Source organism: Corvus hawaiiensis, chromosome 13, assembly GCF_020740725.1.
Source record: "Corvus hawaiiensis isolate bCorHaw1 chromosome 13, bCorHaw1.pri.cur, whole genome shotgun sequence".
NCBI classification, from domain to species: Eukaryota; Metazoa; Chordata; class Aves; order Passeriformes; family Corvidae; genus Corvus; species Corvus hawaiiensis.
The window spans coordinates 22,032,188-22,048,780 of NC_063225.1; the positions used below are offsets into that span (position 1 = coordinate 22,032,188).

At 44.2% G+C, this 16,593-nt stretch overlaps 1 protein-coding gene across 1 annotated transcript in view; it reads right to left on the reverse strand.

Annotated features, from left to right (window-relative positions):
• The window catches only part of ZNF592 (zinc finger protein 592), a 36,045-nt gene that overhangs the window by 4,961 nt on the left and 14,491 nt on the right, over positions 1–16,593 (reverse strand). Inside the window, exons 3-7 of the mRNA XM_048317848.1 lie at positions 11,053–11,231; positions 6,561–6,737; positions 5,632–5,791; positions 2,718–2,996; positions 1,550–1,662 (exon numbers count right to left, since the gene is read on the reverse strand). Coding sequence (XP_048173805.1) covers positions 1,550–1,662; positions 2,718–2,996; positions 5,632–5,791; positions 6,561–6,737; positions 11,053–11,231 — 908 coding nt within the window. The remainder of the gene's footprint in view (positions 1–1,549; positions 1,663–2,717; positions 2,997–5,631; positions 5,792–6,560; positions 6,738–11,052; positions 11,232–16,593) is intronic.

Sequence of the window (16,593 nt, forward strand, 5' to 3'; positions counted from 1 at the left end):
ACAAAGAGCAGCTCTTGGAGATGCTGGCACAGTATTCCAAGGAAAAGGTTTCATCTGCAGAGTGCTGTGATTTCAGTAAGTCTGCCACTACAATGATTGAGGAGAGCACAACCACTGTGCAATTAAGACTTCATCAACAGAGTTTGAGAAGGAGCAACTACAAGCTGGAGAATTAAATGCAACCACAATTCCCTTGCTTTTCTAGGTGTGTCTTCTCTGCTAGCATGATCATGGCCCCTTGGGTGAACCAGTGGATCCACAGTTGTGTGTTGTTCTGAAAAGTAACAAGATAATGCACAGCAGGCTGGCATATCCTAGGCTGTCAGGAACTCCCACACACAAATCCTTCTTCCCAGTAACATCTTATGCTCATTTTGATCCTGAAACATTTCACTTTAAAAACAACTGATCCGGAGAGAACAGATTTACACAGATCAGGTGAATGTACACCAAAGACTATCACCCATGAACTTAAAGCTGAATGAAACACAATGGGAGCACCCATTTCATCTCCTCCAGACGTTCCAAGTCAGAGCAGTTATAAGAAATGGAAAGTTTAGAAGTCCTGGATGAAAAAACGTTTCAGGAATGTATTCCCAGTGGTAATGCCTATGCTGCATCCATTTACTAAAAGCTATTGTGGCTCACTAGATAGCCCAAAAAAATACAGTACTTGAGGAATGTACTTGTACTCTTCAGATGAGGTTTTAGCAACTTGAGTGCAGTGAAGTGACAACAAATGTCAGAAACTCTTGCATTAAACCAAAATTTTAGATAAATTTGAAATATCCCCCAACCTACATCACTGCAAACTTCTTTTTCAATCCAAATGTGCTTTAATCCCGTCTCAAAAGGATGTCTCGGAATGAGACAGGAAGGAATTTTGTGCGGTTGCTCACCATACAACTTTCTCTGTAGCAGTTAGAGGCAGATTCATAAGCATTGGGCTTTGTCCTGAACTGAGACTGTATCCACAGTTAAAACATGTTCACCAGCAATGATTTTCATTCACCACTGATTTACATAACTGGTCTGAAGTCTTCAGATCCATTTTCCAACTTTGAGGCGTGACTTCCCAAGCAATTCCAGCAAGATTAATTCTCCATTGCCCTGCAGCCTGTGCAGTCAGTTCTGCCCTTGCAAAGCCACCGCAAGACCTGGTTCATTAGGATTTTACACACCTTTTGCACCCAAGGAGAAGGCACAAGAGTGATGCATAACCACACCAACCACAAAGCAGTGAAAGACTGGCCCAGTATTTTATTGGCTGTTTCACAACGATGCACAAAGTAAATCTCATTTTGTACCTGCAGATCTCAAATCACACCTTCCCTTAAGTTTCCAAAGGACATTCACTGAGCAGTCAAAAGCAAGGTCTTATTTTAGCCACTAAGTCTCTCATGTTTAACACATTCCTCTCCTCACTTTCACTCAGTAACTTACAGACTGGAGTAGACAGGAGCAGCAGACACAAGCTGTTAAAACTTCCAAACTTGAAGGATTAGACTGCTGCTGAAAAGCAGTTTGCAAAGTGGCCTTGGGTACGTACCAGCAAGTGTAGACTTTCTTTGCTGTGTCGTGGTTATTGCGGATGTGTCTGCGCAGGCTGTTGGAGGCATTGAACGAGCGCTCGCACTGGCGACAGGGGTATCTCTTCACGGACTGGCAGGAAAAGAGGAACAGCTTTGAACAGCAGGGACAGGGAAGGCACTGACTGGATTCTAATTCCCATGCTCTTCACCTGGACATTACTTCTCAGATGCAAAAAAATCCCTTCCATAATACGTAATTCCACTGATAGAGATCACTGAGATTTTGAGATCCCGCTTCGATTCAGCGCAACAGCTGGGTAATACCAGCACTGATCTTATAAAACCAGGACTACTTAAAGCACATGCTTGATTTTATTGATTTTTTTTATTAGGAATTGCATATATGCTTCTCCTGTGGGTTCATTTCACTGCTGGACCCCGTGCAGAATTCACTCAGTGGAAGGTCCCTTTGGCCCCAGAAGGCAGCAGGACCCCAGGGAAGTAAAAATCCACTTACCCTTCTCACTCCTCATAATTCAGCACAAGAAAAGGCCCATCTGCTAAAAAGCATCACACGGGCCCTCCTGTTATCCATGTATGATATCTACATCCCTCTACAAAAGTCTGCCCAGCCTGTTACCAGCCTCCTCCAAAATTTTCCTACAGCCCTTCGTATAACCTGCATGCACATTCCAGTTAAAGTCTTAGACTTGTTTAATTATTATGTGTATGTATTAAACTGAAATATTTGCCCAATTTCCTACTTCTGTGGAATTCAAATGACAAATATCAGCATTCTCAGTCTGCCCTCATCTTCTTCTCTTGAAGTGAGGACATGATCAAGTGGGACACCCCAGCCCACCCCAAATCAAGTTAGAAGGACTCAAACACCATGATCCCAATTCCCATTCATGGCTGGGTGACTCAGGGTATCAAACAAGAAGCCCTGATGCCAAAGTACTGAGAAATCTGGCTGCACACAGCATCTTGGCCCATGTTCTGCCAGCGACAAGGATTAGCTTGACAGAAGTAGGTCAAGGCAATGCAAAGCTTGAGCTGGATGAAACCCGCAAAAAATTGAGATTTGCAGCTCTTGTACCGACAGCCCTGCAAAGGGGCCTAGAATGCAGGAGCCTGGTGCTCTTCCCCAGTTCCCTAGCTCAAGTGTTTCATCCAAGTCCTTACCCTTCCATGATTTCTCTTCATGTGGGACACATAGGTTTCCCGATCAGGGATCCACTGTGAACATTCCTTGCAAGTCCAACCAGTTCTTCTCAGTCTGGACTTGGATTCAGGATTGTGTCCTTCCACCCTCATGTCTTTCCTCATCAGAGGAGAGTGAGAAGTCCCGTTGGCTACCAAAAGCTCCTTTGGTGAGATATGAACCTGGTTCCTTGAAGCCTTCTCAGACTTGTGCTGGAAGTTTGAGAGCTCTTCAGGATTTTGGGGGACTCCATGAACACCCTGTATAACAGTAATAGTGGAAATGCACATAACATTTACATACAATTCATATTTCACACCCTTATTTATTAAGGAACACTATTTACTATTTCAATACCTAATTTAAATCCCCACTGGCCAAACAATGCGTTGTTGTCTTGCTCCTGCATGTTTTCCCATTTCTCCTAGAAGCTGCTGCAGTGCTTTCCCTGACAAGAGATTTTCCCAAGAAACATGAAGCTTCTGTTTCTGTTTCCTACATGACAACAGCCGCTCCTTGGTGCTGCCTGTTTAGCATTTTGGATAAGCCCTGGGAACTCTGGTTAAACAGGGAAGATGTAATGGAAGAGAAATTTTAATTGTCATTATTTCAAGAGCCTAAGCTCTAAAAACACAGAGCTTTGGTAAGCTCTGAATGAAATGTTTGCTGGTATCCTGGGGGCTCCAAAGCTGCTTAATCTTTGCTCAAGGGATTGGAAGAGAAAATGTTTAAGTTTCTCCAAGTCTATTTCCTTCAATTCCTCTCCATCTATTGATATTTACATTTTTCACTGTTCAAAACTTTGCTCCTGACATAGAAGACCAAGCATAAAGCCAGGAACCAGCCTTATAAGGAATATGGCTCCAGGCTCTTCGGTTATTCAACACGCCAAAATCCAAAGTCCACCAAAAAGTTATTTTAACAAAGAAAATTGAACAGAAGGAAAATAATCTAAAAATGAAGAGCTGTGGGAAAGCAAAAGCAAGTAAAACAGCAACATACCAAAGAAACCTCAAGAAACTCCCATTAGGAACATCGACAGTTCATCCACACAAAAGGCTAATTTAGAGGTTTAATTGTGCACAGTAATTAATAACGGGTAAAGTTTCAACACACAAAAGCCCCAGGCATTTGGAAGTCTTTCTGTGGGTTAGACACCAAACAAATCTCCAAACACAAGGTCTCAGCTGAGAAGTCTGTGTGCTTTGCACCTGGCCCAGCTGATGACCACAGAAGCCACAGCACTGCCACCTCCTCAGGAACACAGACACATCACCTTTCTCCCCACCTGGAAATCTCTGGAGTGTTTCAGTGCCCATTACTCCACTGTTACACCACCGGGGTAAAACAAATGAGGATTATGGAAAAATGAAGTGATTTCTCTGCAGAATCAATACCAGTGAGCAGAGCTAACTCCTGCTTTAAAGCCAAGGAAGATGAGGAGGCACATGGATTCTTTATTTTGTTTGTAGGCACACGCTAGACAGCCCTTCCTAAAAACTCTACTGCATGAAGGTGACTGCAGAGGAGATGGGGGGGTGCAATTACTACCCTGCCACAGCCAAAAAGCCTTCCATTATTTCAGAGGTTAAGAGACAAAGCTTTGTGGTGAAGATCTCGGGGCGCTGGTGTACAAACTGCTGCAGGCAGGTTCCTGGGGTGGGATCTGACAGTGAACCACAAGGTGTGTATCTCAGCTCCAGCTTTTTAGCACTGGGGATGAACACCTCTTTGAAGGTCCCAGCCTTAATCTCAACTTTATTTTCCTAGCTATAATGCACCAATATTAGTAATCATTGACTTCACAGGAGGGCTTCAAATTGTAATTCATTACTGCATGCAAAGCACTTCCAGATTTCCAAGTTAAAGACATGGGGGAGAGAGCAAAGAAGGAGTTTTGAATGGGTTTTGCTTTCAGGAATGAGCTAACAAATCTTCTGGCTTTTGCAGTGTAAGTATAAAAAAAATAAAGTCACTGATTAAAAAAAAAAAGAATCCTTTTTTTTTTCCTAATCAAAGGGAAAGAAGACTGCAAGCTCTTTCTTCAGAATGCCACTGAGAAATCTTCCAACAGGATTTCCATGGAGTGTTGTTGAACACTGAACTTAAAAATATCCTGAGCAAGATAACAGAAAAACGTGGCACTTTTACATGGATGGGGTAATCAGACCTGAAAGGCTGGCACCTCCAGGGTAAGCACTTCTGCCTTTGCCAGTCCCCTCGTGCAGTCCGGTGTGGTTCAGAGCAGCACGGAATCAGGCTGTTAAATGCCATGTGACCTCCCTCTGGGGCAGCTGCAAAGGGGCCAAAGCTCTTCAGGTGAGCACCCAAAATGGTAGATGCAGCTTTCACTATATAAATTCAGTAACACTGTGGGCAGAGATTAATTGTTCCTGTCTCTCAACCAAAGATAAAGCTGCCACATGAATTTAATTACTTTCTTTCAGTTTAAGAGGCTGGGGACTCCCCATCCCTGGAAGTGTTCAAGGCCACATTGGACATGGCCTGGAGCAACCTGGGATAGAGGAAGGTGTCCCTGCAGGGGGTAGAATGAAATGGGCTTTAAGGTCCCTTCCAACCCAAACCAGTCTGTGTTTCTGTGGTTTTAGGAAAACAGAAGAGCTAAAAAATCAAACAGATTTACCTGTAAAAACAAGTTTTTGTCATACAGCTAAAATGCATCTAGATGAGAGGAACTGCCTGCATTAAGCCAACTAACACAAACCACTCCACTGACATTTCCAGATCCTGTAAATCACTGTAGTGTATATTTTCCACTAAGATATTCCTCAAGAATCTTCCACTTCTTCAACCACTTGCCTCACATGGTTGATGTAAATTCTCTGTGAACTCAAAACATAGGATCTTGCACCAGTAAGGGAGGGAGTCACCTACCTTAACGTGCTGCATTAGCTGCTGCTTCTGCATATACACCAGCTGACACTGTGGGCACTTAAACACTCCCACTAACAACTTGCTGGTGTTCTGCAGGAAGTGCTCTTGGAGCAGCTTCTTCTTGTTAAAGACCATCTCGCAAGAGCATTTGTAGATCACCCTGAAACAATTAAAGAAAGTAAATTCAGTCTCTCTGCCTCAAGACAATGGAAAAAGTTATCTCAGCAACTCCAGAAAGGGATGGACTTCTGAGGAGGGCTGTGCTCTCCATGTATTGTCAACACACACCCACATGGGCAGTTGAACCACTAACTCAACTGGGAAGAACAACAAAATGCCTCAGGCACATACCACAGCTTGCTAAAAATAAGTTTACTTCTATGCATATGCATAACTCCAGTGTGTGTGAGCACAGATGGGAGCAAACACAAAGCATACCAGCCAGCTACACACTGCTTTCAATCCCACCTTTCCATAGTTCCTCCCTTAAAGCACAGATTTTTGGCACCAGCTCAAGCCTTGGAGGGAAAAGCTAGAGAGTGGAAAAATCAGGAGGCTTCTCTCTAGTGATTTTTGGGGGCAACACTGCCTGGGATAACTCTCCTCTTCCCTTTGAGTGCCAGATGCAGCAGCTGCCCTGGAGCCATCTACCCAGAGGTGCCACTGTGGGCCTGCTGGACAAAGAGGTGACAATTAAGTTCCTTTTATGGATGTTTAGTTCTTCCCTGCCCAAAGTCCTCTCCTACCCAGGAGACTGTGTTTGTACCAAGGACAGCATGCTCTGGTTTGGAGCAGACCCCTGCTGGCAGACAAAGCAATGGATCATCTTATACAAGGACAGAAGCCAAAACCAGAAAAAAACTGAGTGAAAGGGGGAATCTTGGAGCCACCCAGCGAAGGAGAAGAAGAGATAAAGCCAAAACACTTACTGAGTAGTCTTGTGAGGCTCTGTTGGGTGCTGGCTGGCCATGTGAGCCATGGTGCTGTCGGCAGACTTGAAGGCCTTCGGGCAAAAAGAACACTTGTGGAAGACTTCGCAGTGTTTCTCATGGATGTGCACTTTGAGCATGGCGAGGGTCATGAAGACAACTCCACAATGGATGCACCTGGGGAGGGATGACAAAGAGCTGAGTTACAGCCACAGCATCGCTTCCATCACACCCCTGGAACGGCACAGATGGAAGGACCAGGCTGCAGTGGGTCCTTGGTTCAATCAGTTCAATCTCTTCCATATTAATGTAGAAGAGTCAAGGAGGAATAAGATACAGGAATTTGGCGCAAAACTCACAGCTAAACGTTAGCAACAAGCAAACAAGACCTATAAAAGAAACCTTCAGAGACTAAAACAACCCAAAAAGAATAAAGATGTGGTTCAACAGAATGCCAGCCCTGTACCTGTGAAAGCCAATTCCAGCACAGGCACAAGTGAAGGACTAAAGTAAAAGTACCTGATGAGATCTCCCTGTGGCAGAAAGCAGCACAAATACCAGTTAGTCCCCAGTACAAAATAAAGAGCACGAATATCCAGTCAGAAATCTTCAGCAACTGCTACTCCACTGAGCTCCAGAAAATCACAACAGCAACAGCAAAGATACTGAAAACAGCAACAGAAACACCCGAGGAACTGATAAAGCTCATTAAAATCATTAAGATGCAGGTGCTGCCTGGAAAGTGCTTGTTTGGAAGGGCTGCCTGGGTGCTCAGGGAAGAGAAAGAGAAAGGAGAAAAGGATTCTTCTCGGCAGCTGAAAACAAGGCCAAGAGGAGAGCAGGGCCACCCCTCTGGTCCCAGCCCACCTCTCCTCCAGACACACACCTGATATTCCCACAAGATGGCAACAACCAGCAACCTTACTTCATTTGACTTTAACACTCCTCCCCAGATCTACCTGCTGTGCTCTGAGAGATGCCATGCTCCAACTTAGAAGGGCATGTGAGGATGCAGCCACCTGCCCTCACCTGCCTCGAGCAGAGCAGCTGCAGGGTTTGCCATCCCATAGGTGCACCTCTGCTGATCTGGGACCAGAACAGCCTCTCCCAAGGGTATTCCATCAAAATGACACCAGTGGAACTCTGCTTAAGCCAGCACTGCACGTACAGATGCTAGAGCAGGAGAGCCCAGCCTGGCAATGCAAGGGCCAACCTTGTGCTTGTGGGATGTGAGATGCACAAGGGACAAGCCCCTCACCTTATGAACAGGTTCTCCCTTCATTCTGAGGGCCGTGTGTGCCCACGGCACGTTCGGGGCCGCACGCTCGGCGCTGCTGCTGCAGATGGACCCCAGCTATCGCGCACTGGAGCAGCTCCAAGCCCGTATCAAAAACAAACAAGCTGCTGGAATATCCTTCCCTCCGAACCAGCCTCCCAACAGCGTTTAGGAAACAAGCCCAGGCTTTGAAGTTACACTTCAAAAGATCATTAGGCAGAAGCCAGCCTAAAGGAGCCAAACCCTCTCCCCCAGACTTTTAAGAAAACACAGAACTGCTGTTTTCTTAAATTTCGAAAGCGAAGCAGTGACAGAAGCTGGTGTCACCTTTGGGGAAGCATGAAAACATTCTGCTGGGGTAGCTCTGCCTTCAAGCCTGATCCTCAAGCACATGAGACAGGGGGAGAGAGGCAATTCTAGTACAGTAAGACCAGGAACCACATTATTATGGAAGAATAAATTCCCCAAGTATAAATGGAAGAACAAATACTAATCCTGGCAGTAAGGAATGGCTGGTACATCTAGGAATATCCAACGGGCTTTCTCCACAAACACTCCCAGAACTAACAAGAGATGGTTCTGCCTGACACTTGATCTTGGGAAGTACTTCATTAAGAATGAGGATGGAAACAAGCACTAACTCGGGTCAAATGATCACAGGTTAATTTAATTTACAGTAAATGGAAGTCTAAGCAACATCCACTTTGTAATTAAGAATCCCAGTGCCAGAAGGACAAGGTCTGATAAACTAATTAGCTGAACAAAGTGGATGGAGATGTAAAGAGGCTTGCCATGTAATTCTTGCAAATTGCAAATTCCACTATCATCCCCAGCACTCTTGGATCCCTCAGGGCAAGGAGGGGTGGCTAGAAGTCCTGGAAAGCATCCTGTGAGAGGAGATAACAGCTACAAGATGTTGTCTTAACCCTCTGAATGCTTCCTATGCCATCACCTTCCAGCCTCTCAATTCTCCAAATGGCACCAAGCAGAAAAATGAGCCCCAAATTGGTGGGGACAGCTGGAAGGGGCTTGGAAAAAGTGGGCAAGGTGACACTTGGAGCCAAGAAGAAAGGAGCATTAAGGACAATCTTGCTGAGTTTCATTTCTAACTGTAGAAGACTATTCTCATTTTCAGTGCAATCACTAGCCATGACTCAACTCCAAATAAAACAACCATACCCCAAATTTAATTGAAAGCATTGGGGTATTAGCAGAAAAGGAGACAGAATAAGCACTTATCACAAGACCAAAACCAAATCTATGCTCCAGAAAATCAAGAAAAACAGGAACATAAAGAGAAGCAGCAAGAGTCATGCTCATCCTGGGGGGATTCAAAGAGTTCCTCAGCTTTTTGGCTCTGCAAGTAAGAAACGTGAAAAAAAAGATTAAAGTCACTCTGTGACTACAGGGCAGGTGCCACAGATTATCTAGATATGGCTCTGCAACCAAAATTTATCTCTTCTGTTTTCAACAATGTCAGTGACATCAGCCCTGCAGCAGAGACAGGCAGGATAACAAGGATGGCACAGCCAGACATTCACCTGTCTAGTGGACTCAGCTTTCACAGATGAGCTTCAGCAGATGTGAATTAGAGGAGCAGTTAAAGAAATTCAGCTTTTAGAGAAGCTGGGTAAAGCTAAAAAACCCATAAGTATAATTTGTGAGCTTTGCCTTTGTTTAGATCTTCATTAATGTCCCTGGCACAGCAAGCAGGTATCTGCTAACGACATCTGTAGACAGACTGAAGTTCTCATTGCTGATTCCCAGGTGCCACTGAAGTCCCAAGAACTACACCAAACCCAAGTTAATTTTCTGACATCTACTCCATTCCCATTTTTCCATCTCAGGGAAAACATTTTTCCTCCAGCCTTCCTCCTTCCCGGATTAATTAATTTTCAAACAGCCCCAGTGTCACAGCCATTTAATATGTGATGGAATTAATTCTTTGTTGTGGGCTGGGTCTCCTCAAATCAGATCCCACATTAAAAAACCTTATCTGTATATAATTAAACTCAGAATCAGTTTGTTATGTGCCTCTTGTCTTCACAGTTGAAAGAAAAAGCCCTTGAAAACCTCGGTGTGATTCAGACCAAACCACACAGCAGAGCTTCCTGAATCTGCAGACATCTTAAAAGAACAGCTCCAAGAACAGAAATTGCCCTGTTTGAAATCTCAGAGTATTTAATGGCAACCAAGAGAAAAAACAGAACTTAAAGCAAACTCAAAAGATACCCAGTCTCATGTCCCAAGCAAATCATCATGTGTTTAAAGCTGTGCTGCAGCTTCGGTGATCCAAACATGCCATGGAGGGAAGGCTTGTAGGGAAAAGTAACATCTAATTAGAGCAAGCAGTTTTATTGGAGATATTGTACCACATCCAGAACCTTGGGAGCCTTCCTCCACCTGTCTCAGCTCATGAGAACTGTTCGGAGAGTTGCAGGGCCATAGAAGGAAATAATCTATGCTTCTTCTCACAGAGGCACACATCCTCAGCCCATTATAACTGACATAAATATAAATTCAAGCCTTAAGGAGATTTAGAGGATTAAGATCTGCAATCTTTTTGCTATAAGTATCAATCCTGAGACACCCAGTTGCAACATGAATTCAATACAAGAGCTTTTCAGCTCAAAGATGCCACAAAATAACGTCTGCTCTCAGAAACCTTCCTTAAATCCAGTTAGTAATTTCCCGTTTCAAATGTGTTTTGTCATGCAGAAGACCACGCCAGGCTCCAGCTACATCCACTTTCATTTCTGCTGTAAGTAAGACACATTTCAGAGTCACATAATGTTTTGGGTTGAGAAGGACTTTAAAGCTCATTCCATCCACTCCCTGCCATGGGCAGGGACACCTTCCACTACACCAGGTTGCTCCAAGCCCTGTTCAACCTGGCCTTGAACACTTCCAGGGATGGGTGTCCCAGTTTCAGCTGGGATAGAGTTAATTTCTTCTCAGCAGCTGCTACAGTGTTGTGTTTTGGAATGAGAATAACAATGATAACACACCGATGTTTTGGTTTTTGCTAAGTCCTTATCCTAAGTCAAGGACTTTTTTGTGTGTGTGTGTTGTCTCCTGCTCTGCCAGTGAGAAGGCACACAAAACAAACTGGGAGGGAGCACAGCCAGGACAGGGACAGCCATAACCTCACAAGCACAACCAAATAGCAGAGGTGTAAATGCCAGCTTCCCAGAGAGCCTGTGGAGCTGCACACACCTGAAGCCAACTTTGCGGGAGTAGTGCAGGCAGTTCTCCTTGACGTGGGTCTGGAAGTAGGCGGAGCGGCACACGGCCCCGCACTCCGGGCAGCAGTACGGGGACTTGTGAGCGTGGATCCTCTGGTGGGCACAGTAACTGCACTGGTTGGGCAGCATCATCTGGCACACTTGGCACGTCTGATGGAAGAAAGGAAGAAAGTCAGTTATTCTCTGTTTGGCGTTTTTTTTCCCCCAAATTCACCCCAGAAAACTTCCAGGTTTAAAGGAAGCACAGGCATACTCCTCTAGCAGCAGCATCATCTCCACAAAGCTCTTTAACTAATCTCCTTATCATCTTTTCCCAACATTTTCACAATTAACCATTCCAAGTAAAAGCTCCATATTTAAACCACATCCTCAGGTTTATTTCCTTTTTACCCCCTAAAAAAGAAAAGCAAACTCTTTCACCTCTTAGCTCTGAGGATGTTCTGAATGCTCAGCACTTTCATTTCCTGATTTGAGGAGAGCACTTTTCTCAACAAGCCCCCACCCCACACCAAAACATCATAAAAAAGGAGGAAAATTATAGCCCAACTCCAAACCCCTGCTGCTGAAGGCAGTGCAGTCCTGATGTGCACCTTCCCCATCAAAACCACTGCTGTGCGTCTTGCAAAATTTCTTTGTATCAGATGAAATTTGAACTTTCCAAGACCACAAACTATGTGTGTTTCCCTTACAGAAACTTCTTGATGACTAGAAATAATGCAAAGCCTCTTTCTCTCCCTACTTCATCCTTAACGAAAACCATTTTTACACAAACGCTTTCTATCAAAACTGCCTTGCAGAAGCATCATTTACCTGACATGTAAAGTTTTTATGTGGATGTATCATCCCATTTTTAACAGCTGTCAAACCTCTGCTCCCTTTCACAGGTGTCTCTATAGTCCTTCAAAGCCCAGGAGCAGCTATTCATCCTCTGTAGGATGCACAGTACTGGATGCCTGAGCAGGAGTAGAGCTGGAACAGACCCCAGCCCACCCTGAGACCCTCAGGAGCAAAAACTCTTTCGACAATAATCCCAAGCAAAATCACTCCTCTAACTTAAGAATGAACAACAGCAGGCAGCTAATTATGGATTATCAGATCAGGTAATTTAATTAAATAATTTCTGTGGACTTCACTGCTGGCAGCCAGGGTAGAAACATGGGACAGACGCCCCTAAATCTGAAAAAAAATAGCATAAAATTAATGGCCAACTCCCTTTTCTATATCATTACTATTTCATGCAGCACCTCTGAGATGCTCCACTACATAACATCCATCAGGGAGCTGTCAAAACCCCTGCAGCTAAGAGAAAGCATCACTTATAATAAAATGCAAAGCTATGACAAACCTGAAAGGTTCATGGGGTGGAAGGGAATAAAAAATTAGGCATTCAAAAGTGAAAACCACAGAAATTGCCAAACACATGAAAAGCTTCAGGCACTTGACCCAAGACATGCCACAACTTAAGTTTAGAGGAGAAACGGTTTCTCCAGGAAGGAGAGAAATGAGTGGAAAAACCACGTGGTAGAGAGACCCTATGTACACACCCATCTGCAATTAAAGGAAACTCAAAGAGCATTTCAAATGCTGCAGAAGTCCCCCAATTTCAGCAAAGAAAAACAGTGCTAATGAGGCATGGGAATGGGAAAATGGGAAATAGAAAAGCCCCCAGGATCTCTCTGCGAGGAGTTGAGCAGGACCCTTAACTATCCAAAGTGCACTCAAATCCCCAAGTAAGAGCTACAAGAAGTAAGTAATTAGCAATAAATTCGTAGTAAGTAAGAGTAGTAAGTAATAAGTAAGTCATAAGTAAAAGCAGTTTTATTGTGGTTAAGACGTTTTTTTCTAACTGGCTTGAGATTTGCAATGGAAAATTTATCTCCCTGGCATTGTTAAAACAGGACTCTTCTTGCTGTGATCTCAACTAGTATTTAAGGCAGAGTCAGCACAACCACAAGCTGAAAGCACCTTTGCCCTTGTAACTCAGTGAGAAACCCTCTCTCCAGATCCTGCCTTGTCAAAGCCAATTTAGTTTGGATTTTAAGACAGTTTGAGGCTCACCTCTTCCTCCCACGCATGTCATACCCACTGCTCCCAAAATCAATCACCACACATTGAAAATCTGAATTTTCACCACTCTGTGTGTTCCTGTGCTGGATCTAAAATATGCCAAAATCACTCAGTATTTGATGAGCTACATGCCAGGGTGCTGCTGCCTGGGGATGTCAGAGGAGCAGCGAGCTCCTGTCACCTCCTGTGTTATGTGAAAGGCTCCACAGGGACCAAAACCATGCTAACACAGGGCAGAAAAGTTTGGGGACTGTGAGCAAGAGGCATCAAAACTGTAGTTATCTACTTCAGGCCTGGCAGGAAGACTGCCAGAAAGTGTGGACACATGATATAGGAATAAAAAGAAGACTCAGTGAGGATGAGGCTAAATGAATTCATTGCTCCTGCAGACACCACGGAAGGAGCTGGAAGGATTCCCACACTGACACCACACACCACAGGGGGGACAAACACCAGCCCAAGGCTCCAAGTTCAGATTGTCTTGTGGGAGAGTCTAGACGTTGGGCAGTAAACAGACAAAGAAGAGTGATGAGACACAAGGATAAATGAGCAAGAGTAAGGAAACTGTCATGGTTAAGCAGCATGACTTCTGAACTTGGGAGAAGTCAATGGAGCTTCTCCCTTCTGGCCACATGGAGCTATCCGGGCTCTCCAGAGGAGTCAACAACCACATGGGTTAGGAAGATCTGAGCTGCAATGGGTCAGGATACCTGGATTTCCCAAACAGCTTTGCAACATCCTTCACTACAGGATTTTGAGGAAACTAAGGTACCACCACATAAGAGAAGGACTTTGCTTGGATAAGTAAGTGGTTAGAAGAGAAGAACAAGCAGTCCTCTGACAAAGCAAGGTCCCCAGGAAGTTCTGCTGGCATTTGGGCTCTTCAAACTGATGATCATAACCCAGTAGCTCAGCACGTTACAGATAAGGGCTGACCACGAGGGCTGGCTGCAAAAAGAACATGTAGGGCTGAGGGTAATAAAATGAACCAAGCAAGGAACATACTAGAGCTGAGGAAGGTTCCAGGAAGAGAAAAAAAACATAACTGGTATCTTCATGCTCACACTCATCCTTTTCTCAATGCCTGCAGAAGACACGAGGCCAGACATCCTGCCCAGGGGGATTACAGGAGGTTCTGCTCATTCCTTTTGCACCAGGAGCTGCTGCACTTGTCAGGAGCCAATGTGTGGCCACTCTGGGCTCCCCACCAAACACTAAGTCTTGGACACGGAGTGGTTTTTCCTTTTGCAACTATTCTGCTTCGTATGAGAAATTATAACTCGGTTCCAGATGTCACATTTTTATCTCTCTCCTAGTTTTCCATGACTTTTCAAAGAAGTCTGGCAGCAATTTGAGACATTCATTAGTCAGTTATTTCTAAAGCATGTTACCAGGACAGGATTTTGAGTTGTGTAATGTCTGTGTTTTTCCTATACTCCCATAGCCTATGCTTTAATCAAGAGTTATTTATTACAAGTTTTCTTTAATTCTGGTTTGCCTGACACATTTCATTTGGGCTTTTCTTCCACAAGTCACATTCACACACAGGCAAATGCTCAGAAGCTCAGCCGGTTTTGGAATACTTGAGTTGATTCCCATTTTTACTTGTTAGCTTCTTCAAAAGGGAAAAAAAAATTAAATATTCACTGAGATACAGTGAAGATTGAACTACTACTACTCAAAAAAAGTTTGTCTGTTAAACCCAACCCTATGGCCATAGAGGTGTTTGCAAATCAGGGCATTTATAGTAACACACAGTTTTGCCCCAGACAGTGCCTGTGGACAGGGCTTTAGCATGAGCAAAGAAACATTCCAGCAATTTTAGTCTCTTTGCTGTTCCAGGGTTAAGTAATGGTGATGAAGTCCACACCTACTTCAGAGCTGCCCCCAAGGCAGACTACAAGGGTCCACCTTCACATGATCATCATGGAGCTTCAGTTAAAAACACTTAGGCACCAACCCTATGGCATGGGACCAGGGCAAGGAAAGAGGAAAAGATTCACAAACCAAATTATCTCTAAACAAAACCAAACCAAAAAAAAAAAAAAAAAAAAAAAAAAAGCAGACCCCAAAAAACAACAACAAAATTACTAAGGACTCAAAGTGAAACAGCCATAGGGGAACAGAAATTATATTTGCAGACTGCTAATGTTTTAAAGAATGCTTGCCCCTAATATATTCAAACCAAAAATCCCCTACCAGTGGTGCCCTAACAGCCCCAGTTCTTCCCAAATCCAGCCTTTTGCAAGCTATAATTTTCCTGCTTAAGGCAGAGCTGCAGGGGCAGCCAAGGGATCATGGACAGAGATTAGCAGGATCCTCTTGCTATTAAAAAAAAATAGTGACCAATTAGTACTTAAAGTTAAAGGTTAACTTCCCATTAGCTCTCCCTTACTGCCTGGCTGGGATCAATGCCAGCAACCCGCAACCCTCAGCAGGGGTGCTTTAACTGTAGTGCTGTGATGTGCTGGCTCTGGGAGCACAGCTGGTCCCAACACCTTCATCTCTGCCCCCTGTGCTCCCCCTCCCGCATCCCCCACTGTTTGTGGGCCACACTACAGTCAAGCTCCAGATGCTTGGAGGGCTATTTTTGACTTCTTTCAACCATCCAGGTTACAGCACTGCTACACAACATTTTACCAATGTGAGGAGAAGCGGTGAGCAGAGAACTGAATCTGCTGTTGCTGTGATAACTGAACTATACTCCTGCCCAGGTTCTCTCTAAATGAACAGGCATCATTGCATTAACATGTTCAATAAATGGATGAAAAAAACCCCTTCAACAGAAACTCAAGATTATTCATTTGAAGAAGAAAAATCTAGAACCAAACTAATATCCTAAAACCAGTGCGTTCAAGTTTCAGTGACAAAACAGAGGTTAAGGTCAGTCCTAATGTAGAGATTTTATCCTAATTAACACTCCTTTGTTGCCATACCCAAGCAGAGCAGCTATTGTTATTTCCTTAGGTTATAGTTGCCTATTTTGTCAGCCTAAGGAGCCAATGCCACTGAGGGAGCCTGCCTGACCTTCAGCCAAAGGACATGATCACGAGACACCCTTTAATCCCAAACTTCTCCCATCCATCCTCTTTTCTACCTTCAGCTCACTCCCCCCTCACATCTATTCATCCTCAGCCTCGTTGTTGCATGCCACCTCCTCCCTTAGACCTTTTGTATTTGCATCCCTCAACCTCACTAACTCCCAAATCCAGTGTCCTCCTCAGACCTTCACCAAGACCAACTCCTATACACACATCTCCATCATCCCAACGCAACGATGCTTAAGCTTCAGTAAGGCACTCAAATAAAAACTTATCTTTGGCAACTAAGGCTGTTAAATAAACACAAAATCCATTTTTTTGGTACCTGGAAAAATCCCTGGTTAAAGCATCAGGGTAAATCTAGAAACTTGACAGCTTAGAGAAGCAAAGTGGAATTGCAATGG